Source organism: Dendrobates tinctorius, unplaced genomic scaffold, assembly GCF_039654945.1.
Source record: "Dendrobates tinctorius isolate UK_male_01 unplaced genomic scaffold, ASM3965494v1 ptg000051l, whole genome shotgun sequence".
Classification (NCBI taxonomy): domain Eukaryota; kingdom Metazoa; phylum Chordata; class Amphibia; order Anura; family Dendrobatidae; genus Dendrobates; species Dendrobates tinctorius.
In genome coordinates, this window is record NW_027361719.1 from 27,330,586 (window position 1) to 27,358,355 (window position 27,770).

The following is a 27,770-nucleotide window of genomic DNA, read 5'->3' on the forward strand; positions in this document are numbered from 1 at the left end:
CAGCGATCCTGACACGTTGATATCGTTGTCGGGATCGCTGGTGAATCGCTATGTGTGACTCCAGCTTAAGGTTTTTGCTTTGTAAATTGTCCTTGCATCTTTATGCTCTGATTCCTGTATGGCACTACACTGTACCTTTTCACCTCTGATTTAAGTGTTATATAACATAACTTCATTTGATTTGCTGTCAATGATATTTACAATGTAATGTGACTGGCAGTATAATAAGGGGCACAGTACCTGGAATTATGGAGCGCTATGGCTAGCATTGTCAGGAGGTACTCTGGCTGGAAATGTGATGGAGCGCTATGGTTAGCATTGTTAGGTGGTACTCTGGCTGGAAATGTGATGGAGCGCTATGGTTAGCATTGTTAGGTGGTACTCTGGCTGGAAATGTGATGGAGCGCTATGGTTAGCATTGTTAGGTGGTACTCTGGCTGGAAATGTGATGGAGCGCTATGGCTAGCATTGTCAGGGGGTATTCTGGCTGGAAATGTGATGGGGCACTATGGCTAGCATTGTCAGGAGGTACTCTGGCTGTAAATGTGATGGAGCGCTTATGGCTAGCATTGTCAGGGGGTACTCTGGCTGGAAATGTGATGGAACACTATGGCTAGCATTGTCAGGAGGTACTTTAGCTGTAAATGTGATGGAGCGCTATGGCTAGCATTGTCAGGGGGTACTCTGGCTGGAAATGTGATGGAGTGCTATGGCTAGCATTGTCAGGGGGTACTCTGGCTGGAAATGTGATGGAGCACTATGGCTAGCATTGTCAGGAGGTACTCTGGCTGGAAATGTGATGGAGCGCTATGGCTAGCATTGTCAGGGGGTACTCTGGCTGGAAATGTGATGGAGCGCTTATGGCTAGCATTCTCAGGGGGTACTCTGGCTGGAAATGTGATGGAGCACTATGGCTAGCATTGTCAGGAGGTACTCTGGCTGTAAATGTGATGGAGCGCTATGGCTAGCATTGTCGGGGGTACTCTGGCTGGAAATGTGATGGAGCGCTATGGATAGCATAGTCATGGGGTACTCTGGCCAGAAATGTGATGGGAGCACTAAAGCTAGCATAGTCAGGGGGTACTCTGGCCGGAAATGTGATGGAGCGCTATGGCTAGCATTGTCAGGGGGTACTCTGGCTGGAAATGTGATGAAGCGCTATGGCTAGCATTGTCGGGGGGTACTCTGGCTGGAAATGTGATGGAGCACTATAGCTAGCATAGTCAGGGGGTACTCTGGCCGGAAATGTGATTAAGCACTGTCGCTAACATTGTCAGAGGGGACTCTGGCTGGAAATGTGATGGAGCACTGTGGCTAGCATAGTCAGGGGTCACTCTGTCTGAAAATGTTATGGAGCGCTGTGGCTAGCATAGTCAGGGGTGAACTGTGCCTAGAAATGTGATGGAGGACTGTGGCTAGCATAGTCAAAGGTGAACTGTGCAGGGAAATATGATGGTGGACTGTGCCTGATAATGTGACGGGAGTACTGTGGCTACATAGTCAGGCGGCACTGTGCCTGATAATGTGATGGAGGACTGTGGCTGCATAGTCCGGCCGCACTGTGGCTGATACTGTGATGGAGTACTGTGGCTGCATAGTCAGGCCGCACTGTGGCTGATACTGTGATGGAGTACTGTGGCTGCATAGTCAGGCCACACTGTGGCTGATAATGTGATGGAGTACTGTGGCTGCATAGTCAGGCTGCACTGTGGCTGATAATGTGATGGAGTACTGTGGCTGCATAGTCAGGCTGCACTGTGGCTGATAATGAGATGGAGTACTGTGGCTGCATAGTCAGGCCGCACTGTGGCTGATAATGTGATGGAGTACTGTGGCTGTATAGTGAGGCCGCACTGTGGCTGATAGTGTGATGGAGTACTGTGGCTGGCATAGTCAGGCCGCACTGTGGCTGATAATGTGATGGAGTACTGTGGCTGCATAGTCAGGCCGCACTGTGGCTGATAATGTGACGGAGTACTGTGGCTGCGTAGTCAGGCTGCACTGTGGCTGATAATGTGACGGAGTACTGTGGCTGCATAGTCAGGCTGCACTGTGGCTGATAATGTGATGGAGTACTGTGGCTGCATAATGAGGCTGCACTGTGGCTGATAATGTGATGGAGTACTGTGGCTGCATACTCAGGCGGCACTGTGGCTGATAATGTGATGGAGTACTCTGGCTGCACAGTCAGGCGGCACTGTGGCTGATAATGTGATGGAGTACTGTGGCTGCATAGTCAGGCGGCACCGTGACTGATAATGTGATGGAGTACTGTGGCTGCATAGTCAGGCTGCACTGTGGCTGATAATGTGATGGAGTACTGTGGCTGCATAGTCAGGCCGCACTGTGGCTGATAATGTGATGGAGTACTGTGGCTGGCATAGTCAGGCCGCACTGTGGCTGATAATGTGATGGAGTACTGTGGCTGCATAGTCAGGCCGCACTGTGGCTGATAATGTGATGGAGTACTGTGGCTGCATAGTCAGGCTGCACTGTGGCTGATAATGTAATGGAGTACTGTGGCTGCATAGTCAGGCCGCACTGTGGCTGATAATGTGACGGAGTACTGTGGCTGCGTAGTCAGGCTGCACTGTGGCTGATAATGTGACGGAGTACTGTGGCTGCATAATGAGGCTGCACTGTGGCTGATAATGTGAAGGAGTACTGTGGCTGCATAGTCAGGCTGCACTGTGGGTGATAATGTGATGGAGAACTGTGGCTGCATAGTCAGGCTGCACTGTGGCTGATAATGTGATGGAGTACTGTGGCTGCATAATGAGGCTGCACTGTGGCTAATAATGTGATGGAGTACTGTGGCTGCATAGTCAGGCTGCACTGTGGGTGATAATGTGATGGAGTACTGTGGCTGCATAGTCAGGCCGCACTGTGGCTGATAATGTGATGGAGTACTGTGGCTGCATACTAAGGTGGCACTGTGGCTGATAATGTGATGGAGTACTGTGGCTGCATAGTCAGGCGGCACTGTGGCTGATAATGTGATGGAGTACTGTGGCTGCATAGTCAGGCGGCACTGTGGCCGATAATGTAATGGAGTACTGTGGCTGCATAGTCAGGCTGCACTGTGGCTGATAATGTGATGGAGTACTGTGGCTGCATAGTCAGGCTGCACTGTGGCTGATAATGTGATGGAGTACTGTGGCTGGCATAGTCAGGCCGCACTGTGGCTGATAATGTGATGGAGTACTGTGGCTGCATAGTCAGGCTGCACTGTGGCTGATAATGTGATGGAGTACTGTGGCTGCATAGTCAGGCTGCACTGTGGCTGATAATGTGACGGAGTACTGTGGCTGCGTAGTCAGGCTGCACTGTGGTTGATAATGTGACGGAGTACTGTGGCTGCATAATGAGGCTGCACTGTGGCTGATAATGTGATGGAGTACTGTGGCTGCATAGTCAGGCTGCACTGTGGCTGATAATGTGATGGAGTACTGTGGCTGCATAGTCAGGCTACACTGTGGGTGATAATGTGATGGAGTACTGTGGCTGCATAGTCAGGCCGCACTGTGGCTGATAATGTGATGGAGTACTGTGGCTGCATACTCAGGCGGCACTGTGGCTGATAATGTGATGGAGTACTGTGGCTGCATAGTCAGGCTGCACTGTGGATGATAATGTGATGGAGTACTGTGGCTGCATAGTCAGGCCGCACTGTGGCTGATAATGTGATGGAGTACTGTGGCTGCATAGTCAGGCTGCACTGTGGCTGATAATGTGATGGAGTACTGTGGCTGCATAGTCAGGCCGCACTGTGGCTGATAATGTGATGGAGTACTGTGGCTGCATAGTCAGGCTGCACTGTGGCTGATAATGTGATGGAGTACTGTGGCTGCATAATGAGGCTGCACTGTGGCTGATAATGTGATGGAGTACTGTGGCTGCATAGTCAGGCTGCACTGTGGCTGATAATGTGATGGAGTACTGTGGCTGCATAGTCAGGCCGCACTGTGGCTGATAATGTGAAGGAGTACTGTGGCTGCATAGTCAGGCCGCACTCTGGCTGATAATGTGATGGAGTACTGTGGCTGCATAGTCAGGCGGCACTGTGGCTGATAATGTGATGGAGTACTGTGGCTGCATAGTCAGGCTGCACTGTGGCTGATAATGTGATGGAGTACTGTGGCTGCATAGTCAGGCCGCACTGTGGCTGATAATGGGACGGAGTACTGTGGCTGCGTAGTCAGGCTGCACTGTGGCTGATAATGTGACGGAGTACTGTGGCTGCATAATGAGGCTGCACTGTGGCTGATAATGTGATGGAGTACTGTGGCTGCATAATGAGGCTGCACTGTGGCTGATAATGTGATGGAGTACTGTGGCTGCATAGTCAGGCCGCACTGTGGCTGATAATGTGACGGAGTACTGTGGCTGCGTAGTCAGGCTGCACTGTGGCTGATAATGTGACGGAGTACTGTGGCTGCATAATGAGGCTGCACTGTGGCTGATAATGTGATGGAGTACTGTGGCTGCATAGTCAGGCTGCACTGTGGCTGATAATGTGATGGAGTACTGTGGCTGCATAATGAGGCTGCACTGTGGCTGATAATGTGATGGAGTACTGTGGCTGCATAGTCAGGCTGCACTGTGGGTGATAATGTGATGGAGTACTGTGGCTGCATAGTCAGGCCGCACTGTGGCTGATAATGTGATGGAGTACTGTGGCTGCATAGTCAGGCCGCACTGTGGCTGATAATGTGATGGAGTACTGTGGCTGCATACTCAGGCGGCACTGTGGCTGATAATGTGATGGAGTACTGTGGCTGCATAGTCAGGCGGCACTGTGGCTGACAATGTGATGGAGTACTGTGGCTGCATAGTCAGGCTGCACTGTGGCTGATAATGTGATGGAGTACTGTGGCTGGCATAGTCAGGCCGCACTGTGGCTGATAATGTGATGGAGTACTGTGGCTGCATAGTCAGGCCGCACTGTGGCTGATAATGTGACGGAGTACTGTGGCTGCATAATGAGGCTGCACTGTGGCTGATAATGTGATGGAGTACTGTGGCTGCATAGTCAGGCCGCACTGTGGCTGATAATTTGATGGAGTACTGTGGCTGCATACTCAGGCGGCACTGTGGCTGATAATGTGATGGAGTACTGTGGCTGCATAGTCAGGCGGCACTGTGGCTGATAATGTGATGGAGTACTGTGGCTGCATAGTCAGGCGGCACTGTGGCTGATAATGTGATGGAGTACTGTGGCTGCATAGTCAGGCCGCACTGTGGCTGATAATGTGACGGAGTACTGTGGCTGCGTAGTCAGGCTGCACTGTGGCTGATACTGTGACGGAGTACTGTGGCTGCATAATGAGGCTGCACTGTGGCTGATAATGTGATGGAGTACTGTGGCTGCATAATGAGGCTGCACTGTGGCTGATAATGTGATGGAGTACTGTGGCTGCAGTCAGGCTGCACTGTGGCTGATAATGTGATGGAGTACTGTGGCTGCATAATGAGGCTGCACTGTGGCTGATAATGTGATGGAGTACTGTGGCTGCATAGTCAGGCTGCACTGTGGCTGATAATGTGATGGAGTACTGTGGCTGCATAGTCAGGCTACACTGTGGGTGATAATGTGATGGAGTACTGTGGCTGCATAGTCAGGCCGCACTGTGGCTGATAATGTGATGGAGTACTGTGGCTGCATACTCAGGCGGCACTGTGGCTGATAATGTGATGGAGTACTGTGGCTGCATAGTCAGGCTGCACTGTGGATGATAATGTGATGGAGTACTGTGGCTGCATAGTCAGGCCGCACTGTGGCTGATAATGTGATGGAGTACTGTGGCTGCATAGTCAGGCTGCACTGTGGCTGATAATGTGATGGAGTACTGTGGCTGCATAGTCAGGCCGCACTGTGGCTGATAATGTGACGGAGTACTGTGGCTGCGTAGTCAGGCTGCACTGTGGCTGATAATGTGACGGAGTACTGTGGCTGCATAATGAGGCTGCACTGTGGCTGATAATGTGATGGAGTACTGTGGCTGCATAGTCAGGCTGCACTGTGGCTGATAATGTGATGGAGTACTGTGGCTGCATAATGAGGCTGCACTGTGGCTGATAATGTGATGGAGTACTGTGGCTGCATAGTCAGGCTGCACTGTGGGTGATAATGTGATGGAGTACTGTGGCTGCATAGTCAGGCCGCACTGTGGCTGATAATGTGAAGGAGTACTGTGGCTGCATAGTCAGGCCGCACTCTGGCTGATAATGTGATGGAGTACTGTGGCTGCATAGTCAGGCGGCACTGTGGCTGATAATGTGATGGAGTACTGTGGCTGCATAGTCAGGCTGCACTGTGGCTGATAATGTGATGGAGTACTGTGGCTGCATAGTCAGGCCGCACTGTGGCTGATAATGGGACGGAGTACTGTGGCTGCGTAGTCAGGCTGCACTGTGGCTGATAATGTGACGGAGTACTGTGGCTGCATAATGAGGCTGCACTGTGGCTGATAATGTGATGGAGTACTGTGGCTGCATAATGAGGCTGCACTGTGGCTGATAATGTGATGGAGTACTGTGGCTGCATAGTCAGGCCGCACTGTGGCTGATAATGTGACGGAGTACTGTGGCTGCGTAGTCAGGCTGCACTGTGGCTGATAATGTGACGGAGTACTGTGGCTGCATAATGAGGCTGCACTGTGGCTGATAATGTGATGGAGTACTGTGGCTGCATAGTCAGGCTGCACTGTGGCTGATAATGTGATGGAGTACTGTGGCTGCATAATGAGGCTGCACTGTGGCTGATAATGTGATGGAGTACTGTGGCTGCATAGTCAGGCTGCACTGTGGGTGATAATGTGATGGAGTACTGTGGCTGCATAGTCAGGCCGCACTGTGGCTGATAATGTGATGGAGTACTGTGGCTGCATAGTCAGGCCGCACTGTGGCTGATAATGTGATGGAGTACTGTGGCTGCATACTCAGGCGGCACTGTGGCTGATAATGTGATGGAGTACTGTGGCTGCATAGTCAGGCGGCACTGTGGCTGACAATGTGATGGAGTACTGTGGCTGCATAGTCAGGCTGCACTGTGGCTGATAATGTGATGGAGTACTGTGGCTGGCATAGTCAGGCCGCACTGTGGCTGATAATGTGATGGAGTACTGTGGCTGCATAGTCAGGCCGCACTGTGGCTGATAATGTGACGGAGTACTGTGGCTGCATAATGAGGCTGCACTGTGGCTGATAATGTGATGGAGTACTGTGGCTGCATAGTCAGGCTGCACTGTGGCTGATAATTTGATGGAGTACTGTGGCTGCATACTCAGGCGGCACTGTGGCTGATAATGTGATGGAGTACTGTGGCTGCATAGTCAGGCGGCACTGTGGCTGATAATGTGATGGAGTACTGTGGCTGCATAGTCAGGCGGCACTGTGGCTGATAATGTGATGGAGTACTGTGGCTGCATAGTCAGGCCGCACTGTGGCTGATAATGTGACGGAGTACTGTGGCTGCGTAGTCAGGCTGCACTGTGGCTGATACTGTGACGGAGTACTGTGGCTGCATAATGAGGCAGCACTGTGGCTGATAATGTGATGGAGTACTGTGGCTGCATAATGAGGCTGCACTGTGGCTGATAATGTGATGGAGTACTGTGGCTGCAGTCAGGCTGCACTGTGGCTGATAATGTGATGGAGTACTGTGGCTGCATAATGAGGCTGCACTGTGGCTGATAATGTGATGGAGTACTGTGGCTGCATAGTCAGGCTGCACTGTGGGTGATAATGTGATGGAGTACTGTGGCTGCATAGTCAGGCGGCACTGTGGCTGATAATGTGATGGAGTACTGTGGCTGCATACTCAGGCGGCACTGTGGCTGATAATGTGATGGAGTACTGTGGCTGCATAGTCAGGCCGCACTGTGGCTGATAATGTGATGGAGTACTGTGGCTGCATAGTCAGGCGGCACTGTGGCTGACAATGTGATGGAGTACTGTGGCTGCATAGTCAGGCGGCACTGTGGCTGATAATGTGATGGAGTACTGTGGCTGCATAGTCAGGCTGCACTGTGGCTGATAATGTGATGGAGTACTGTGGCTGCATAGTCAGGCCGCACTGTGGCTGATAATGTGATGGAGTACTGTGGCTGCATAGTCAGACGGCACTGTGGCTGATAATGTGATGGAGTACTGTGGCTGCTTAGTCAGGCGGCACTATGGGTGATAATGTGATGGAGGACTGTGGCTGCATAGTCAGGCGGCACTGTGGCTGATAATGTGATGGAGTACTGTGGCTGCATAATCAGGCTGCACTGTGGCTGATAATGTGATGGAGTACTGTGGCTGCATAGTCAGGCGGCACTGTGGCTGATAATGTGATGGAGTACTGTGGCTGCACAGTCAGGCTGCACTGTGGGTGATAATGTAATGGAGTACTGTGGCTGCATAGTCAGGCGGCACTGTGGCTGATAATGTGATGGAGTACTGTGGCTGCATAGTCAGGCTGCACTGTGGCTGATAATGTGATGGAGTACTGTGGCTGCATAGTCAGGCGGCAAGGTGGCTGACAATGTGATGGAGTACTGTGGCTGCATAGTCAGGCTGCACTGTGGCTGATAATGTGATGGAGTACTGTGGCTGCATAGTCAGGCTGCACTGTGGCTGATAATGTGATGGAGTACTGTGGCTGCATAGTCAGGCGGCACTGTGGCTGATAATGTGATGGAGTACTGTGGCTGCATAGTCAGGCGGCAAGGTGGCTGACAATGTGATGGAGTACTGTGGCTGCATAGTCAGGCGGCACTGTGGCTGATAATGTGATGGAGTACTGTGGCTGCATAGTCAGGCCGCACTGTGGCTGATAATGTGATGGAGTATTGTGGCTGCATAGTCAGGCCGCACTGTGGCTGATAATGTGATGGAGTACTGTGGCTAGCATAATTAGGTGTCACTGTGCCTGGAAATGTAATGGAGCACTTAAACTAGCATAGTCAGAAGGTACTGTGGCTAGAAATTTGATGGAGTGCCATGACTAGCATAGTCAATGGTGGACTGTGTGGTGGAGCCCTGTGGCTGCATAAAAAGTTGCCAGTTGCTCAAAACAATGTACCTTGACTTGTGATATTTGAGACCTTCGTCTCAGCTTTACCGAACGTCGGTGAGTGTACGCATTACTCCAATGTATAGAAAGCTGTGTTGGCACAATTTGCACCAAATTTATCATATTGTTACGTGTGGATTGATGGAGTTGAAGCGAGAACAATGAAGATTTGGCGCAGTTTCTGATAAATGTGGGGCAATGTCATGAATCACCAAGTCAGCATCGGTCTACGCTCTGCGGGGAGCTTTGCAGCGAGGCCTCCTTGCTCTTACCTGCACTTTCTCTCACTGGTAAGAATAGGCGGCGTGTTCTGTGGTGGTTTCCACGGCAACTTGCTGAGGCTGCCCGCTGCTCTCCTGAGCAAAACAAATGATTAGGAGGAGTCTGGCAGACACCACGCACCCTACTGCACCCACCAATGCTACTGCAAACTTTCATTAAAATTGTAGAAAAACAAAGACAACAATCCAAAAGAAGTGGCATGACAACCTCCAAAATCCTAAAATCAACCTAAACATGTTCATAGATGTCAAACATAACTCCCCTATAAGACCCTGCACTGGCTGATTCCAAGGTCTCACCTCTATGGAGACAGTAGAAGGCACGGACGAGTACTGGGGGATATAAGCCCCCTGCATAGCGGCTGCAGCTGGCATATACTGGGGAAACAAAAGGTAAAGAAGAAGTGAAACATTTTTGGGGTTCAGGATTACGATGGTAATATATTTCTGTTACTAGTTATTTCTTACCGCTCCCGTGCTCCCCAGTGACAAGTGTCCCAGCTGCTGAGTCAGAGGTCCCATCATGGAAGCAGGCTGGATGGAAATAGCATGGTCCATGGTGGGAGTGAGGACAGTTCCCTAGCAAACGAAATGAAGGTACAATGGGATGCGGCGCAGAAAACCATAAAATCCTGTCATTGTCTCTCCGCACTCGGTGATTTTCAACGTCGTAATCTTTTCTATATTCCTCATTTTCAGGCAAATGATGCAGATTAGAAGGGCCCGTTCTCCTCTTCTAATGTGACAGCATATTGCCAGATTATGAACTACTTATAAACTAGTGGATTTTAAGTCATTCCCCATATAGGAAATACTTTTCCAAGATGTCCATTGTAGGTGTATGTAGCGGGTACAGGAACTGAGCCCGAATCACACAAGGTGGGAGGAGTTTTATACAGACAGCTAAGGCCTGTTTCCATTTCCGTTTCTTCACGGAAGGCCAAATCAGCCAGAGCTGTTAAAAACGGATCCGCTGCCGTTGTGGGTCAAAAGGTCGTCACCGGATCCGTGTTGTGTATGGATCCGCTGGAGTTGGCATGTGGGCGAAATTTAAAGGAAGAGAGAGAGATAGAGACAGAGAGAGAGATTTTTTCGGCGCTTCCAGAATGGCATTTAGGGTTAATATGCTCGGCAGGGGAAATCTGCCGGGCATGCGCACTATAAAATAGCGGACCGTCGCTGCAAAAAAAGTTGCATCGTCCGTCTTTTCCGCCCGGGAGACGCTAAAATTTTCACGGATCCGTCAAAAAACGGATCTGACAGGCGAACATCAGTCAAAATCCGCCGCTAATGCAAGTCTATGGGGGGAAAAAAACGGATCCGCCAAAAAATGGGCGGATCCGTTTTTTTCTAAAAGTGGCGAATTTTGACTGACGTCAAAAAACTGAAATGTGAAATAGGTCTAAGGCCTTTAAAAGAGAAGACTGCAGCTAGATTTGATTGCTTAATCACTTACAAGGGCATTCTCAAGTTTGGAAGTTATCCTCTATCCACGGGAAACGGGATAACTGTACAATCACTGGGGTTCTGACCGCTGGGACCCCAACAATTTTGAGAACCAAGGTTCAGAATTCCCCAGTGTGAATGGAGCGATGCTAGAACATGCGCGTTCCAGCTCCATTAACTCTTAATGTGATGCCGGCAATAGAGGAGCGCTAAGCTCTGCTGCTCTTCAGCATAAGAATGAATGGAGAGGAAGTACGTACGACTGACCACTGCTCCATTCACACGGGGCTCGGGATCCGCAGGGGTCCTAGCAGTTGAACACGACTGCTAGGATATAACTTCGAAACTAAGAATTAAATAGCAATGTCAATCTCTGACAGCGGTATTTTCCCAGTGGGGCATCGCTCGCCCCAGTGACACGATTGTGGGAAGCAGATGGGTTAACATGGAACGCCAGAGTTACCATTTTTACAATTGCAGCAAATACCTCAAAAAATGAAATAAAAAGGGAACATACCAATCAAAGTTATAGCTCACACACAAAATATAAACCTTTACAACTCCGTCAAGGGAAAAATAAAAAAGTCTCAGGCAAACTAATTTTTTTTTTTACAAAGTTCTGTGCTTTTTTTCATCACTTAAAAAAAATAAATATATATATAGTTTGATATCAATGCAATCATACTGACCTAGCGGGTCATAATGCCAGACAATTCCCTTCCTTTTTTTAATTTATTACTTAGTGATTTTTGCTTTTATTTAGTATATTGAATGGTAAGATGACTGGTATGACTCAAAACGACAACTCGTCCCACAAAAAAGGCCTCATATGGTGGCCAAAATATAAAAATAGTTATGGCTCCTGAAAGAATGGGAGGAAAAAAAATAGAAAGGAAAAGTCCCCTGGCAGGAAAGGGTTGACGCTGTCCTATCAGCCTATGTGCGAATCGTTCATCACTTCACCTTTGTGACCAAGAGATTGATAATCTATAAGCCGGCTCAGGGTAGGGAACTCACAGATCATGGGAGGTGACCACCCCGTACTTACTGCAGGCTGCATGAGGTAAGACTGATGATGCATCCAGGAAGGATTGTGAACCTACAAGTAAACCAAGACAAATTCTATGAGTCTGGCTTCCATCTCTAGATATAATAAAATGAGGTCCATCATTAATTTTAATACCGACCTGATAAGAGGAGACAGGTGATGGCAGGTATGGTGAGAGGGCTGCCTGAGCGATCACCCGATTTGGGGCAATACTGTATGGGGTGGTGTAAAACCTGAAATATATAAAACAAATATTCAAGTATCTAATAAAAAGGGCGGCTAATACTATTTTTAACCAAAGAGTATTTTTTCTACACACCTTTATTATACTCAACTACGTGGGGTCCAGTCCGATGCGGGTCGCTGGTCTTGGTTCGGTGCTTCCTCTCTTCATGCGATGCTGTTCTCCTTCTGTGCTTCGTGTGGATGACGCGTCCTACGTCATCCACAGTGTTACCCTTCGCGCTTCTGCGCAAAGTACTGCAGTGTGCATGCGCTGGGAAAGGTCAAAAGAGCACTGGCGCATGTGCACTGCAATACTTTACCCACGGCTGGGCAGAGAGAAGTGTACCTGCGCAGAAGCGCCAAGGGGGAAGATTGTGCGGATGACATAGGATGCGTCTTCCACATAAAGCACAGAAGGAGGACGGCATTGCAAGAAGAGAGGAGGCACCGGACCAAGTCCAGCTGTGTCTATCGGGCCGGACCGCCCCGTAGGCGAGTATAGTAAAAGCTCTTTATTTTGCCTTGTAGGGCGAATTGAAGCTATATGTGCAGCATTATAGAATGCTGTCACATGGGGCTAAAAGGTGGTAGCCGTAGGCTATATCGGAAAAAATGGTGACAGGTTCCCTTTAAAGGGGAAATATACTTTCAAATAATGTTTCACAATAAGCTATTCTATGTATGTACAAGAGAAATAACATTTTCCCCGGTCATTATATGTTCTGTTTCCTGCATTTTCACAAGTTTTCCTCTCTGCAAGATCAATCTATCTCTTAATTTACAATTGATTGAACTGTTATAATGTCTCTCATACACACAGCACACAGAGATGGATTCCTGCTCTTCGTTCCTTAGTTAGCAAACAGACAGAAGCAGCAGTAGCATGGAGGAAATTATATACTAGTACTGGGCTGTGTAGATGTGAATCCATCTCTGGGTGAGTTTAAAAGACCTTGTTAAAAAGCTCAGTTTGATCTGCCTGTGCCAGCATCTGCCTGTTTTCTCACTCTGCTTTTCCCCTGGCTCATGAGTGGACGGAAAAGCTGATTTCTCTGCTAAGATATATTACGTTTCTTACTGTTGATTTACACAGCGTTTGCCATATAAGGCTCATGGCCCCCAATGTAAAATCTGAAACAGTAAATCTAGCTGTCACAGGTCTCTAACAGCATTGATCCTCTCATAAGGGTCAAAGGAACCTTTATGCCCCCTAGACTTTGGGACCTGGGCGTGATGCAAGTCCAGCACCGCTATAGTTACAACCCTGGATAGAAAAAAAGGAGTCAAAGGTGATAAAAGCATAACAAATTTTATTCAAAACCTGCTAAAAAGAGTCACACATAGAGTCACAATGTTTAGTATTCCAAGACAGTACAAACAGAGGAGGGGAAACAAACCTCCACAGAGTACAAATGTCAGAGTGTCAAGTGCAGGGTACAAGTAATAAGCCCATGCCCAAAGACGCCCACGGAAAGCCCATACTGTAACAAGCTCTAGTAGCGAGAAAAAAACCGCACCATAAATAACCCACGAGCTTACCGGGAAAAAGGTAACAATAAGGAGGAAGTTTCCCGACCAAGGGGTGCACTATTGGTCGGGAAACTTCCTCCTTATTGTTACCTTTATCCCGGTAAGCTCGTGGGTTATTTATGGTGCGGTTTTTTTCTCGCTACTAGAGCTTGTTACAGTATGGGCTTTCCGTGGGCGTCTTTGGGCATGGGCTTATTACTTGTACCCTGCACTTGACACGTTGACATTTGTACTCTGTGGAGGTTTGTTTCCCCTCCTCTCTTTGTACTGTCTTGGAATACTAAACATTGTGACTCTATGTGTGACTCTTTTTAGCAGGTTTTGAATAAAATTTGTTATGCTTTTATCACCTTTGACTCCTTTTCTTCTCCTGGTTCTTCATGTCTAGTGGAGTTGGTGCAGTTTTTCTCAATTGGGTGAACTACCACTGTGTTTGTTTCCTCTCTTCTTTTTTGTGGAATGATTATGCAGCTGGAGGTGTTGCCATCAACCCTGGATACAAGTAGTCCACAAGGAATTGGTCAAGAATAAAGCTTTCTTATCTTACCCATTTTGCAGAGCATTCGTAGGATCATATGTCAACGTCATCCCACCCTTAAAAACAATGAAAATATGTTAGAAAAGTAACACAAATGTCTCATATTTGTAGAAAATGAGAGAGGAAATGAAAATCTTATCTCCAATTACCGTCTCTCCATCTCGTGGCCAGCCACGTCCATTCTGAATATACTTCCCCTGGGTTTGCCTCTTTTTTTGACCGCCATCAGCAAACTTGCAGAGTAGGGGCTCCTGGGGTGCTGACAAGGGAATGCACACGTTGTAAGAAGAGAGAGGTATATATGAAGGCATAAAAAGTTGATGTAAGACTTTGTTACAGAGCTGTACTAATCTTCTTTCTTCAGAAGCGCATCACTTCACTGCCTCCCAGCTCCCCGATTGCCCAGGGCAGTGAGCTCCTGACGCCATCTTTGCCTTTACAGCATTGGAGAAGCACAGAGCGAGTACAGCAATACAGCCAGCTTCAATGTGGCGCAAACAGATTTTAAAGCCTAGATCCTGTAAGAGGCATGGCCTCCTTTTCTAGGAAACCAGCGACTCTGAGGCTGTAGGGTGGAAGGTAACCTAGGCAACAAGCTGTAAACTATAGAATCTAACATCCCACCATTCTTGAGAATGGAGATTTTTTTTTACAAGCATTTTGGTCAACCATTTAAAGAGTGTCTGTTTATTTTTTTTTTTTTTTCCATAAATCAATAGTACACAAGCAAATAAGAAACTTTGCAATATATCTTCTTAGAGAAATCTGATTCTTCTCCTTCTGGACTGATGCTTCATTCTCATGATTCTCAATTCTCAGACTGAATACTGATTTTGCCATTACTGAGAAAGGAGATAACAGTTGGTGTTCTTAAAGTTCTATGGAGAGCGGCGGTAACTGTCATTTCAGAAGAACACGTAATGGAATGTCGGTGTCTACTTCCAACTCCTCCTCCCCCTCCGTAGAATACTAGAAGCACCAATTGTCCTCTTCTATCTCAGAAATGGGAAAATCTGTGTTCGCTGAATACAGATTTTATCCATGAAATGAGTGTGTATGATCAGTCCTGGCGGAGAAAGAAGCGGATCTCTCTGATAAGATATATTACAAAATTGCTTATGTTTATGTGTTGTATTGATTTATGGAATAAAAATTAAAATGAGGGTTAGTCTGTGTGCCCACAATGCGATTTTTGAGCGTTTTTGCCGCGATTTTCGGCGTGAAAACGCTGCGAAAACGTTTAAAAATCGTGTACAGAACGCCTCCCATGCATTCCTATGGCATTCCGCACATGCTGTGCTAATGCTGCGCTTTTTTCCGTGGCGGAATCGCATCGCGGAAAAAAATCGCAGCATGGTCATTCTTTTGTGCGGAATCGCAAAGAATTGCCGCGATTCTGCACCCATAGGAATGCATGAGAATCGCTTACTTCCCGCATGTGGCTATGCCCACCATGCGGGAAGTTAAGCGTCTCATGTGCGGTTGGTACCCACGGTGTGGAGGAGACGAGACTGTCCTCCAGGCCCTGGGTACCATACCCCTGTAAAAAAAAGAATAAAAAATAAAAAATCGGGGTATATTTACCTTCCGACGTCCCGCGCAGCATTCCCGGCCTCAGCGTTCCCAGTAATGCCTTGCGGCAAGGTCCTGTGATGACGTGGTCTCGTGAGATCACTATAGCAACGCGAGACCAACGTCATCACAGGTCTCGCAAGGCATTACTGGGAACGCTGAGGCCCGGGATGGCATCGCGGGACGTCGGAAGGTAAATATACCCCGATTTTTTATTTTTTTTATCATTTTTTCCATTTTATCTTTTACTACTGATGCTGCATAGGCGGCCTCAATAGTAAAAAGCTGCTCACACTTGTCAAACACTATGTTTGACGAGTGTGACCAACCTGTCAATCACTTTCCAAGCGATGCTTCAAATCGCTTGGAAAGTGCTTGAGAAAATCGCGGCAAAATCGCGAACAGAATCGCGGTAAAAAAAACGCACGATTTCTGGGAAGGAGTCCGGTTTTCATTGTGCATTTTATGATAATGTGATGGAGTACTGTGGCTAGCATAGTCAGGCTGCACTGTGGCCCATAGCCTTACTCTTTAAGAACTTGAAACAACCACTTCAATTCTGATGTCATGACATATGTTTTATTATTTTATTTATTATGTGTTTCTTATATAGCGCCATCATATTCCGCAGCACTTCATAGACATTACCAGTTCCTTATCAGTATGTATTTGGCGTGTCGGAGGAAACTGAAGTACCTGGAGGCAACCCACGCAAACACGGGGAGAACATACAAACTTCTTGCAGATGATGTCCTTGGTGGGATTTAAACCCAGGACCTCAGCGCTGCAAGGCTGCAGTGCTAACCACTGAACCACCATTCTGCCCCCGTTTACAAGAAAAGTAATGATGCAGTGACAGACCTGTCATACGACCCCATCTGATGCTGTGATTTACAGTGGGGTCCATCAGGATTCTGTCAAGACTGAAATTGTTTTGACAGCAAACTTAGCACCCCAGGTATAATGCCCTAGGGGAAGTGAATGGGGCAAGAGTTAATATATATATATATATATATATATATATATATATATATATATATATATATATATATAATTCTCATTCACAATTATTTATGCCATGCAGATTTTTTTACCCTTGATAAATTGTATTAAATCACAAAGTCTGAACTTGAATGACAATACCTACCTGGGACACCAGGTGGCGCTTTCATGTATTTGCCATTGAAGTGAGAAATCACGGCTTCGCATTTCTCTGTAGACTCCATCCTACAAATACAAAACACCATTTTAAGCTCCAACTATAGAGCGATCTGAGCAAACAGACCTGAGGCTGAGATTAAGGTAGCTTTGCATGATCAAGACTGGTACAATTAGGTTTTTTTTTCTGCGTAGCTTCCATTCTAAATAAATTTGCACTCTCACCTTGCAAAACCGACCCCTCGGCTAGTGCCATTGGCATCCCTCAGGATACGCGTGGATATGACCTGCCCGAAAGGTTTCAGCAGTGATTCCAGCTCCTGCTCATCCATGCTGACTGGTAAGTTGGAGATGTACAGGTTGGTCGGATCTTGTTCCTGTTGCTGTAAATTCAAGATGAGAAGAGACGGAAATGTAATATAATTCTACCAGCACAAATCAGAACTTAGCAACAGAAGAAACATTTAATACAAGAAACCCTCCAGTCCTCCGTTTAATTATTACCAGTAGAATTTCAATCTTTTCTGTCATCTACAGACAGGAGAGGAGAAATGTTACTGTTCTGCCACATTTATATCCTTGGCTGAGTTCTGGCGGCTAGTGATCATATATACCACCATAAGATAGTGGTCGGCCAAAAACCATCAGCTATCTCCTCCCATCCCACCATGAGAGAGCAAAGCATGCACAGTTATGTCACTATGGAAGGAGGACAGCAACATCCAAACATTCTAGTAAAAGCTGATCTGCCCATACAACAAAGCATTGCGGATCTTAAAGGGAATCTGTCAGCACGTTTTTGCTATTTAATCTGAGAGCAACACATTGTAGGGATAGAGACGCTTATTCCAGGGATGTCTCACTTATTTAGCTGTGTGCTGTAGTTTCAATACAATCAGTGTTTTATCAGCAGGAGTTTATCACTAGAGGACTAGGCATCCTGTGCAAGGCAGTCAGGCTAATCTATGTATCCCCGCCTCCACCACTGATTGTCTTACTGACAATGCACACTGTACATCTGAAAAGGCCAATCAAGGGTGTGGGCGGGGCTATACACAGCTCAGCATTCTGACCTCTGCTATATGTACAGCAGAAAAAACAGGGATTCTATCAACACTGCACCAAGCAGCCCAGTAAGTGACACATCGCTGGAATAAGGGTCTCTACCACTACATCATGCTGCTCTCAGACTCCATAGCAAACATCTGCGAACAGATTCCTTATAAAATGTAATAGGGATGATCCTCAATTTCAACATTTGCTGTGATGGGACAGCCTGGAACCCCCATAAGACTATCATTGGATTCTACCACCATTAAAGGGGTATTCCCCTGTTAGAATGTGATTGTATACTGCTAGGATACACCATTCCTTATTGATCGCTAAAGGTCCGACCTCTGGAAACGCCTCTGATAGATGTCCTCGATCATTAGATGACAGTAAATATCCTAACAATAAGCTATCAATAACTGAAATGGGAATACTTTAATATAATGTGTATGGATGGGTTGGATGAAGCTGATGTCTGGACTATTATTCACCAGAAAGTTATTTCAATATCTGTCCATTAGACACGAGCGAATTGATTCCCGGGACCCGTGTCTCGCGGCCACGACACTATTCTGTGGCCCCTTACAGGAGCCTCCTACTGTCTGAAATCCCTGACGCTCCTCCCTATTCGTAGATCAGAGATATGCATTGAGTCTCCAGTAGATGGCGGTACAAGCAGGCCAAGGCGGTCCTTCAATTCATGTAAGACCCCAGCAGTGATAGTCTGTATGTCACCAGGACTAGAGTGGATTACTCATTGCTTCTGGTGACAGTAAAGCAGGGATTTTCATGAGTCTTTATTAGAATATGCAGTACTAATAGCGCCTGATGTGGGCGCTATACAGCTTATTTGTAGGCGAGACACACACAGTGTAGCTCTGTGTCTACTATCTTAAGAGCGCTGTGGATGCCGCCAGTAGGGGGCGCTTCACAGGGCTCCTGTCAGAGACTGGGGGCTACTGACAAGGCTGCTGGAAAGGCTCCTGTGAATGGATTTGCTGATCCCTACTGTTGATCCTTCGTCCACATACAGGGCTATTAGAGAGCCGCCACTGGCAGGTAATGGGGTTAGGACACTCACTCCCAGAACGGCGCCTCCTTCTCCAGAGCTCTGTACATGGTATAAGACATATATAATAAGGAGAGGCTTTCCCTAAGGTTTACAGGACCAGATGATCACACAGGGCACAGTTTTTGGGGAACATCCCTTTAAGACACCCAGTCAATAATCCCTGACTGAGAAATAGGATGTTTCTATGCTTACAATGCATACTGCAATCCTTTTACCCACTCACACACCAGCCAGACTTTACTGGGAAGTGACAGACCGCAAGGCCATTTCTCTTGCAGGGTCAGGAACACAACATCACCAGTTTTACCAAGAACCATATTAGTAATTGCCTTCTTATACAATCAGATTGGTCTGACAAGTCCAAGTTGTCATTAAAGGGGTATTCCCATCTCCAAGATCCTATGCCAATATCTATAGTGGGGGAAATAGGTATTTGATCCCTTGCTGGTTTTGTAAATTTTCCCACTGACAAAGACATGAACAGTCTATAATTTTAAGGGTAGGTTAATTTTAACAATGAGAGACAGAATATCAAAAATAAAATCCAGAAAATCACATTGTATAAATAATATACAGTAAATCTATTTGAATTTGCAGTGAGAAATAGGTATTTGATCCCTCTGGCAAACAAGACTTAATACTTGGCGGCAAAACCCTTGTGGGCAAGCACAGCAGTCAGATGTTTTTTGTAGTTGATGATGAGGTTTGCACACGTGTCAGGAGGAATTTTGGTCCACTCCTCTTTGCAGATCATCTCTAAATCATTAAGCTTTGAGGCTGTCACTTGGCAACTGGGAGCTGCATCTCCCTCCATAAGTTTTCTATGGAATTAAGGTTTGGAGACTGGCTAGGCCACTCAATGACCTTAATGTTCTTTTTGAGCCACTTCTTTGTTGCCTTGGCTGTATGTTTTGGGTCATTGTCTTGCTGGAAGACCCAGCTACGACCCATTTTTAATGTCCTGGCAGAGGGAAGGAGGTTGTCACTCAGGATTCAACGGTACATCCCACTGATGCGATGAAGTAGTCCTGTGCCCTTAGCAGAGAAACACCCCCAAAACGTAATGTTTCCACCTCCATGCTTGACAGTGGGGATGGTATTCTTTGGGTCATAGGCAGCATTTCTCTTCCTCCAAACACGGCGAATTGAGTTAATGCCAAAGAGCTCAATTTTTGCCTCATCTGCCCACAGCACCTTCTCTCAGTCACTCACAGAATCATTTAGTTATTCATTGGTAAACGTCAGATAGGCCTGCACCTGTGCCTTCTTGAGCAAGGGGACGTTGAGGACACTGCAGGATTTTAAACCTTTATGGCGTAATGTGTTAGCAATGGTTTTCTTGGCGACTGTGGTCCCAGCTGCCTTGAGATCATTAACAAGTTCCCCCTGTGTAGTTTTAGGCTGATCTCTCACCTTCATCATGATCAAGGATACCCCACGAGGTGAGATTTTCCATGGTGCCCCAGACTGATGTTGATTGACAGTCATTTTGTATTTCTTCCATTTTCTTACTATTGCACCAACAGTTGTCTCCTTCTCACCCAGCTTCTTACTTATGGTTTTGCAGCCCATTCCAGCTTTGTGCAGGTCTATGATCTTGTCCCTGACATCCTTATAAAGCTCTTTGGTCTTGCCCATGTTGTAGAGGTTATAGTCTGACTGATTAATTGAGTCTGTGGACAGGAGTCTTTTATAAAGGTGACTATGTAACACAAATGTCTTTATTGCAGGTAACGAGTTGATTAGGATCGTCTAACTGGTCTGTAGGAGCCAGAACGCTTAATGGTAGGTAGGGGATCAAATACTTATTTCTCACTGTAAAATGAAAATAAATTTATATAATTTGTACAGTGTGATTTTCTGGATTTTATTTTTGATATTCTATTTCTCAATGTTAAAATTAACCTACCCTTAAAATTATAGACTGTTCATGTCTTTGTCATTGGGCAAACTTACAAAATCAGCAAGAGATCAAATACTTATTTCCCCCACTGTATTAGGTGTAATAATAATATTAGCAAATATATCTCCAAATACAAATGCAGTATAGTTCTTCTGATTCATTATGTGCTTTCCCTGTGTGCAGGGTATTGCAACAGCTTAGGTATCCATAGTTATAACCACTATCTAACTTGCTGTCACTATATAAGTGGTTGTAACCATGGCTACCTAAGCTACTGCAGTGCCCTGCACATGGGGTAAGCGACAGAGCGAATCAGAAGAACTATCCTACATTTCTAATTGGAGGTATCTGGTAATATTATTATTACACCTACTACAATATTTGGATAGGGTTTTGGAGATGGGAATACCCCTTTAAGTCTTGTTGATATTGTTTTACATGCTCTCGTAAGACTCACCTTTGCCATTTGAGCCTGCACCCCAGTGGCCTTCAGGGCAGTGACAGCCTTCTGGGCAGCTCCAGGACTATCAAAGTCCACAAACCCATATCCTATAGATAAAAAAGTGGATATAAATATAAATATTTCACTTGAAATCTGCATGGTCTTCAAAATCAGGCAGGAGCGCTATGGGATCTTTGCCGAAATCTGAGCTTACTGACATCTGTAGAAACTACAGAATGGGACAGAGCCGCTAAATCTCTCTGAAATGATAACTGGGACTTGGCGTTATTGTCAGTGTAATTTTTAAAAAAATATCCTCGTAATACAACAAATGTGACAAGTGGGGAAATGGGACTATTTTTGGGGGCACTTGTCCATATATTTAACATGGTGTACGCAGGGACATGCGTTTGCATGTGTTCACTTGCGTATGCATGCCTCGCTTCACGGTGTGCAGTGGTGTCCGGCAAACGCAACATGTTGCATTTTTTTGAGGCGTCAAATATGCGCAGGCATGCGGATGAGTGCGTAAAAAACGCATTACTGTCTATGGGATCGCATGCGTAAGCAAGGACATGCGTATGCATGCGTTATTCAAAATACATATATAAATCCCATGAGACACGCCCATTTTTGTCTGATGTCATATCAAACGCATGCGCATAAACAACGCAAACGCATGCAAAAACGCATGCACACGCAGTGTTTTTTTCCCGTCATGCATAAGATGATGTGCATAAAAACAGCTGCGTAAACATGCATTTTTCATGCGTTTGCGGCTGATACGCTGCGGACCCAAAAGCTAATGTGAACCTAGCCTTATAAGGTTTTATGTTTTATTACTTTTGTACAGGAGAGAGAGTGAGGGTGAGGAGAGAGAGGAGAGTGAGGAAAGAGAGAGAGACAGAGCGTGAGGAGAGAGAAAGAGGGAGGGTGAAGAGAAAGAGAGAGAGGGAAGGTGAGGAGAGAAAAAGAGAGCGAGGGTGAGGAGAGAATGAGACAGAGGGAGGGTGAGGAGAGAGAAAAAGGAAGGGTGAGGAGACAGAGGGTAAGAGGGTGAGGAGAGAGAGTGAAGGTGAGGAGAGAGAGGGGGAGGGTGTGGAGAGAAAGAGAGAGGGAAGGTGTGGCGAGAGAGAGGGAGGGAAGGTGATTAGAGAGAAAAAGGAAGGGTGAGAAGAGAGGGAGGGAAGGTGAGGAGAAAAAGTAAGGGTGAGGAGAGGGAGGAAGGGTGAGGATAGGGAGGGTGAGGGGAGAGCGGGAAAGAGGGTGTAGAGAGAGAGAGAGAGAGAGGGAGGGTGAGGAGAGAGAGAAAGGTTGAGGAGAGAAAGAGAGGGTGAGGAGTGAGAGAGAGAGAGAGAGAGAGAAAGGGTGAGGAGAAAGAGAGTGAGGAGAGAGAGGGGGTGAGGAGAAAGGGAGGGGGAGATATAGAGGGAAGGTGAGGAGATAGAGAGAGAGGGTGAGGAGAAAGAGAGGGAGGGTGAGGAGAGATAGACAGGCCAACTGTGTGCAGAGAACCGCAAGTATCAGTGGTTGCTATGGACAATAGCTGTTTGGTTTGACCAAGTTGAGGGTCGGTCAGCTGTGGTCTGTTCTGTTTAGTTATCACCTGGAGAAGGCTAGGGATTTATGTTTGAGTTTGTTTTGGTGCTGGGCAACCTGTGGAAAGCAATAAAAACTGCATGAGTTTAGACCAAAACTGCATTGTCTGTGTGTGACCGCTACCCAAGGCCTAATGCCCACCAGAGAGAGAGTGAATCCCTACAGTACATATACGGCAGAATGTGTAAAGGAGTTAATGAGGTATCCTCATCAGCAATGTTTCTGGCATATTTGCAGACTATAGAAATACCTATCTGGTGAATGGTACCTTGCATCAGGGTAGTAACTATAGAGGGTCACACCCAAGCCCGGGGCTAGTAGGGGTAAAAGGTCTCTTTGGCCCATGTGATACTATCAAAAGATATGTGATAGCTGGGAGTCCTTTAGGAGAATATGAATTGGGGCCCATTTGCTTGATGTTACGGCACTATATTGCATTGCAATCCACCTGAAAGGGAATCTTTCAGCAGGTTTTTGCTACGTAATCTGAAAGCACCATAATGTAGGTGTAGAGACCCTGACTACAGCGATGTGTCACTTTCTGGGCTGTATTTTGCTGTTTCATAGAATCATAGAATCATAGAATCGTAGAGTTGGAAGGGACCTCCTGGGCCATCTGGTCCAACCCCCTGCTCAAAGCAGGATTCGCTAAATCATCCCAGTCAGATGTCTGTCCAGCCTCTGTTTGAAGACTTCCATTGAAGGAGAACTCACCACTTCTCGTGGCAGCCTGTTCCACTCATTGATCACTCTAACTGTCAAAAAGTTTTTTCTAATATCTAATCTGTGTCTCTTCCCATTCAGTTTCATCCCATTGCTTCTAGTCTTTCCTTGTGCAAATGAGAATAAAGTTGATCCTTCTACAATGTGACAGCCCTTTAGATATTTGTAGACAGCTATTAAGTCTCCTCTCAGTCTTCTCTTTTGCAAACTAAACATTCCCAAATCCTGCAACCTTTCCTCATAAGACAGGGTTTGCAGACCGGTCACCATTCTGGTCGCTCTTTTCTGAACTTGCTCCAGTTTGTTGATGTCTTTTTTAAAATGTGGTGCCCAAAACTGGACACAATATTCCAGATGAGGTCTGACCAAAGAGGAGTAGAGGGAAATAATGACTTCACGTGATCTAGACTGTATGCTTCTGTTAATACATCCTAGAATTGCATTTGCCTTTTTTGCTGCTGCATCACACTGTTGACTCATATTCAGTCTGTGATCTATTAGTATACCCAAGTCTTTTTCACATGTGCTGTCACTTAGCCCTATTCCTCCCATTCTATATATGCTTTTTTCATTTTTATTGCCCAGATGTAGTACTTTGCATTTCTCCCTGTTAAAAACCATTCTGTTAGTTGCTGCCCACTTCTCCAGTTTATTTAAATCTTTTTGAATCCTCTCTCTCTCTTCTCTAGTATTAGCTATCCCTCCTAGCTTTGTGTCATCAGCAAATTTAATCAGTTTACCCTCAATTCCTTCATCTAAATCGTTGATAAAGATGTTGAACAATACAGGGCCCAGGACAGAGCCCTGTGGTACCCCACTTGAGACATTCTTCCAACTGGATGTGCAGCCATTTACGACCACTCTTTGGGTCCGATCACTAAGCCAGTTATGAATCCACCTAACAGTTGCCTTGTCCATTCCATACTTAGTCATTTTTTCAATAAGGATTGTATGAGAGACTTTGTCAAATGCTTTGCTGAAGTCAAGATATACTATATCTACAGCATTTCCTTGATCCACCCAATCAGTGATACCGTCATAGAAGGAAATTAAGTTAGTCTGACATGACTTATTAGTTAGAAACCCATGCTGACTCTGTTTAATCACTTCATTCTTATCCAGGTATTGACATACATGTTGTTTAATAATTTGTTCAAAGATCTTTCCTGGTATAGAAGTCAGACTCACCGGCCTATAGTTGCCTGGGTCCACCTTCTTCCCCTTTTTGAAGATAGGAACAACATTTGCTCTTCTCCAGTCTTCTGGCACTTCTCCTGTTCTCCAAGAATTTTCAAAGATTATGGAGAGGGGTTCAAAAATTTCTTCTGCTATCTCCTTCAGTACTCTGGGGTGTAATTCATCTGGACCTGGAGACTTGAATTCATTTAGGTTAGCTAAGTGTTTCCTCACTATCTTTCTGTTTATAGATATCCTGGATTCTTCTATTCCCTTAATAGGACAGTGAATAACAGTTGATGTTGCATTTCCTTTCTGAGAGAAAACAGATGCAAAATAGGAATTTAAAAGTTCAGCCTTCTCAACATCCTGTCTTACCATTTCATCATTTTCATCCTGTAAAAATCCTATAGCATCTTTGACTTTTCTTTTACTTTTGACATATCCCCAAAATCCTTTATTATTGCTTTTGACATCTCTTGCAAGCCTCAATTCATTGTCAGCTTTAGATAATCTGATTTGTGCCCTGCAGGTTCTGGAGACAGCATTATATTCTTCTTTAGATATGCCTCCCTCTTTCCATTTTATAAACATTTTTTTCTTCCTTTTTAGCATGTGCTTAAGTTCTGTGTTCATCCATCCTGGTTTCCTTAAATGCTTCCTATTCTTCCCTCTTTTCGGAATTGTTAACAACTGTGCTTTGAGAATTTCATTTTTCAAGATTTCCCATCCTTCCTGGACATTTTTGTCTTTAAGGATATCCAGCCATTGGATCCCTCCAATTCTCTTTCTGAATCCCTTAAAATCTGCCTTTCTGAAATCTAACCTTGACGTCTGAGTCTTCACAGGTCTTCCACCTCTAGTAATCCAAAATTCTAAAATAGCATGGTCGCTACCTCCTAGGGTCCCAGCCACTTTTACCTCCTCAACCATTTCCTCCCTGTTTATAAGGATTAGATCCAAGGTAGCAGTTCCCCTTGTTTTCTCCCTTACCTTTTGGAAGATAAAGTTGTCAGCAAGAGAGGATAAGAATTTCCTTGACCTGTTAGTTTTGCCTGAGAGAGATTCCCAACAAATGTCTGGATAGTTGAAATCTCCCATGACAACTATGTCATATTTTTTGGAGAACTTGGCCATCTGATGCATAAAGAGTTCATCTATATATTCGGCTTGCACAGGCGGCCTGTAGTAAATGCCTACAATGGTGTCCTTTCCATTGTTCTGTCCTTGTATTCTTACCCAAACAGTTTCCACAGAACTCCCAGTCTCTGAAGCTTCAATCTCTGTGCAGATATACGCGTTTCGAACATACAATGCGACACCCCCTCCTCGTTTATCAAGTCTGTTTCTTGCAAATAAGTTGTATCCTTCTAGTCTTGTATTCCAATCATGTGTATTGTCCCACCAAGTTTCAGTGATTCCAATTACATCATATTTCTGTTCCTGTGTTAGTAGTTCCAATTCTCCTTGTTTGTTGCCCATGCTTTGTGCATTAGTATAGAAACATTTTAGTTTGTGATTGGTTTCTCTTTCTCCAATATTTTTATTAATTAGATTCTTTCGTCTTTGTTCTTCCTTTCCACTTCTAATAGCAGAGTTCTCAATAGCATTTGTCAGGTGTATGGCTTTTTCTGGTCTTTTTTCAATACAATCAGCATGTTATCAGCAGGAGATTATCATTACAGAACAAGTGGCCTCGTGGATCCTAGTCCAACTATGCCTGCACTGGTTAGTATCTGTCACTATATAATGTACACAGAAAGCTGTGATGTGTGCAGAGTTATACATCACTCATCTGACTATCAACAACTGTTATACCCAGTAAACTAATTGATACATAATTGGAATCAGGGTCTTAGCCCCTAACTCATGGTGCAGTCAGATTACATAGCAAAAACCGGACAGACTCCCTTTAAGAGTTGTGCCCTTTAAATTTTCATGGTCACAATGTGGTTACATTCACTTACATTGAGCAATTTTTGGCCGACAAAAGGCATCGTAGGCAGAGTTGCCGTTGAAATTCAGACTTATCTGCGTTTCAGCTTGCACATAAAGTAGCACAAGGGAGGTGGTAGAAAAAAGCGAGTACCAGTCTATGCCCACTGTGACACCGCGATGTCCTGGGCTATAACTAATACTGTTGATGGCTAGCCTGTGCCAACTCTGTACAGAGGGTATGGTGCCTGGCTCTGGCATTAGTAGTCTGTTCTGTCTGAGGTTAATGTCTGTGCCACAGGGTTACTATGCCTGTAGATATAATACTACAGTATTCTGCAGAAGGACCCACATTTACGATTGTAAGCTTGCCTATATGGTGTATGTATGTCTGTGCCGTTCCGCTCCTGACTACTCCTCTCACGCTAGAAATTCTTGGAATGTAAGGAATCTGCTGTTACATGTGCCTGCCCCATGACCTGATAACAAGAGACTTTCTTGGAATTACTGAGGCAAATCTCTAGATAACAGGTTCCTGACCTTCAGAATGTGAATCCTTTCATTAGCCATTCTGGACATCGTTTTTTCTCAGCTCCGGAGCATTTGACCATTATTATTAAATAGAGTAATTCACGGCTACAAAATATCACAGTTGTAAAGACGACAATCGGCATTAGTCAATCCGATTGTATCTACGACACGTCGAATGTTGGTTTATTGCTGACGCCGGTTTTCTTTTGAATCGTCCAAAAGTAAAGACACAAATTATTATTATTATTATGCATTTATATAGCGCCATTTATTCCATGGTGCTTTACATGTGAAAAGGGGAAATATAGACAAGTATAATAAACATGTGTAAGAGAGGGGACACACAAGTACATAAGGAGAGGGGACCCTGCCCGCGAGGGCTCACAGTCTACAAATGATAGGACTTGCCCATGGGCTTCGGAGAAGAAGTCTTATAGCATTTACAATGCCGTCGGAAAATTGGTAAACGCACAAGTAATG

The 27,770-nt window shown here is 45.7% G+C and overlaps 1 protein-coding gene across 7 annotated transcripts in view; it reads right to left on the minus strand.

The window, feature by feature from the left end:
* The window catches only part of RBMS2 (RNA binding motif single stranded interacting protein 2), a 157,834-nt gene that overhangs the window by 11,714 nt on the left and 118,350 nt on the right, over positions 1 to 27,770 (minus strand). For 2 of the 7 annotated variants that reach the window (XM_073576909.1, XM_073576907.1), the window contains exons 4-13: positions 21,342 to 21,433; positions 17,085 to 17,242; positions 16,849 to 16,928; positions 14,279 to 14,388; positions 14,139 to 14,185; positions 11,976 to 12,069; positions 11,837 to 11,887; positions 9,811 to 9,921; positions 9,643 to 9,720; positions 9,334 to 9,409 (exon numbers count right to left, since the gene is read on the minus strand). In XM_073576909.1, coding sequence (XP_073433010.1) covers positions 9,334 to 9,409; positions 9,643 to 9,720; positions 9,811 to 9,921; positions 11,837 to 11,887; positions 11,976 to 12,069; positions 14,139 to 14,185; positions 14,279 to 14,388; positions 16,849 to 16,928; positions 17,085 to 17,242; positions 21,342 to 21,433 — 897 coding nt within the window. Of the gene's footprint in view, positions 1 to 9,333; positions 9,446 to 9,642; positions 9,721 to 9,810; positions 9,922 to 11,836; positions 11,888 to 11,975; positions 12,070 to 14,138; positions 14,186 to 14,278; positions 14,389 to 16,848; positions 16,929 to 17,084; positions 17,243 to 21,341; positions 21,434 to 27,770 lie in introns of all 7 variants that reach the window. The other 5 variants (XM_073576913.1, XM_073576908.1, XM_073576912.1 and 2 more) reach the window with 4 other exon arrangements.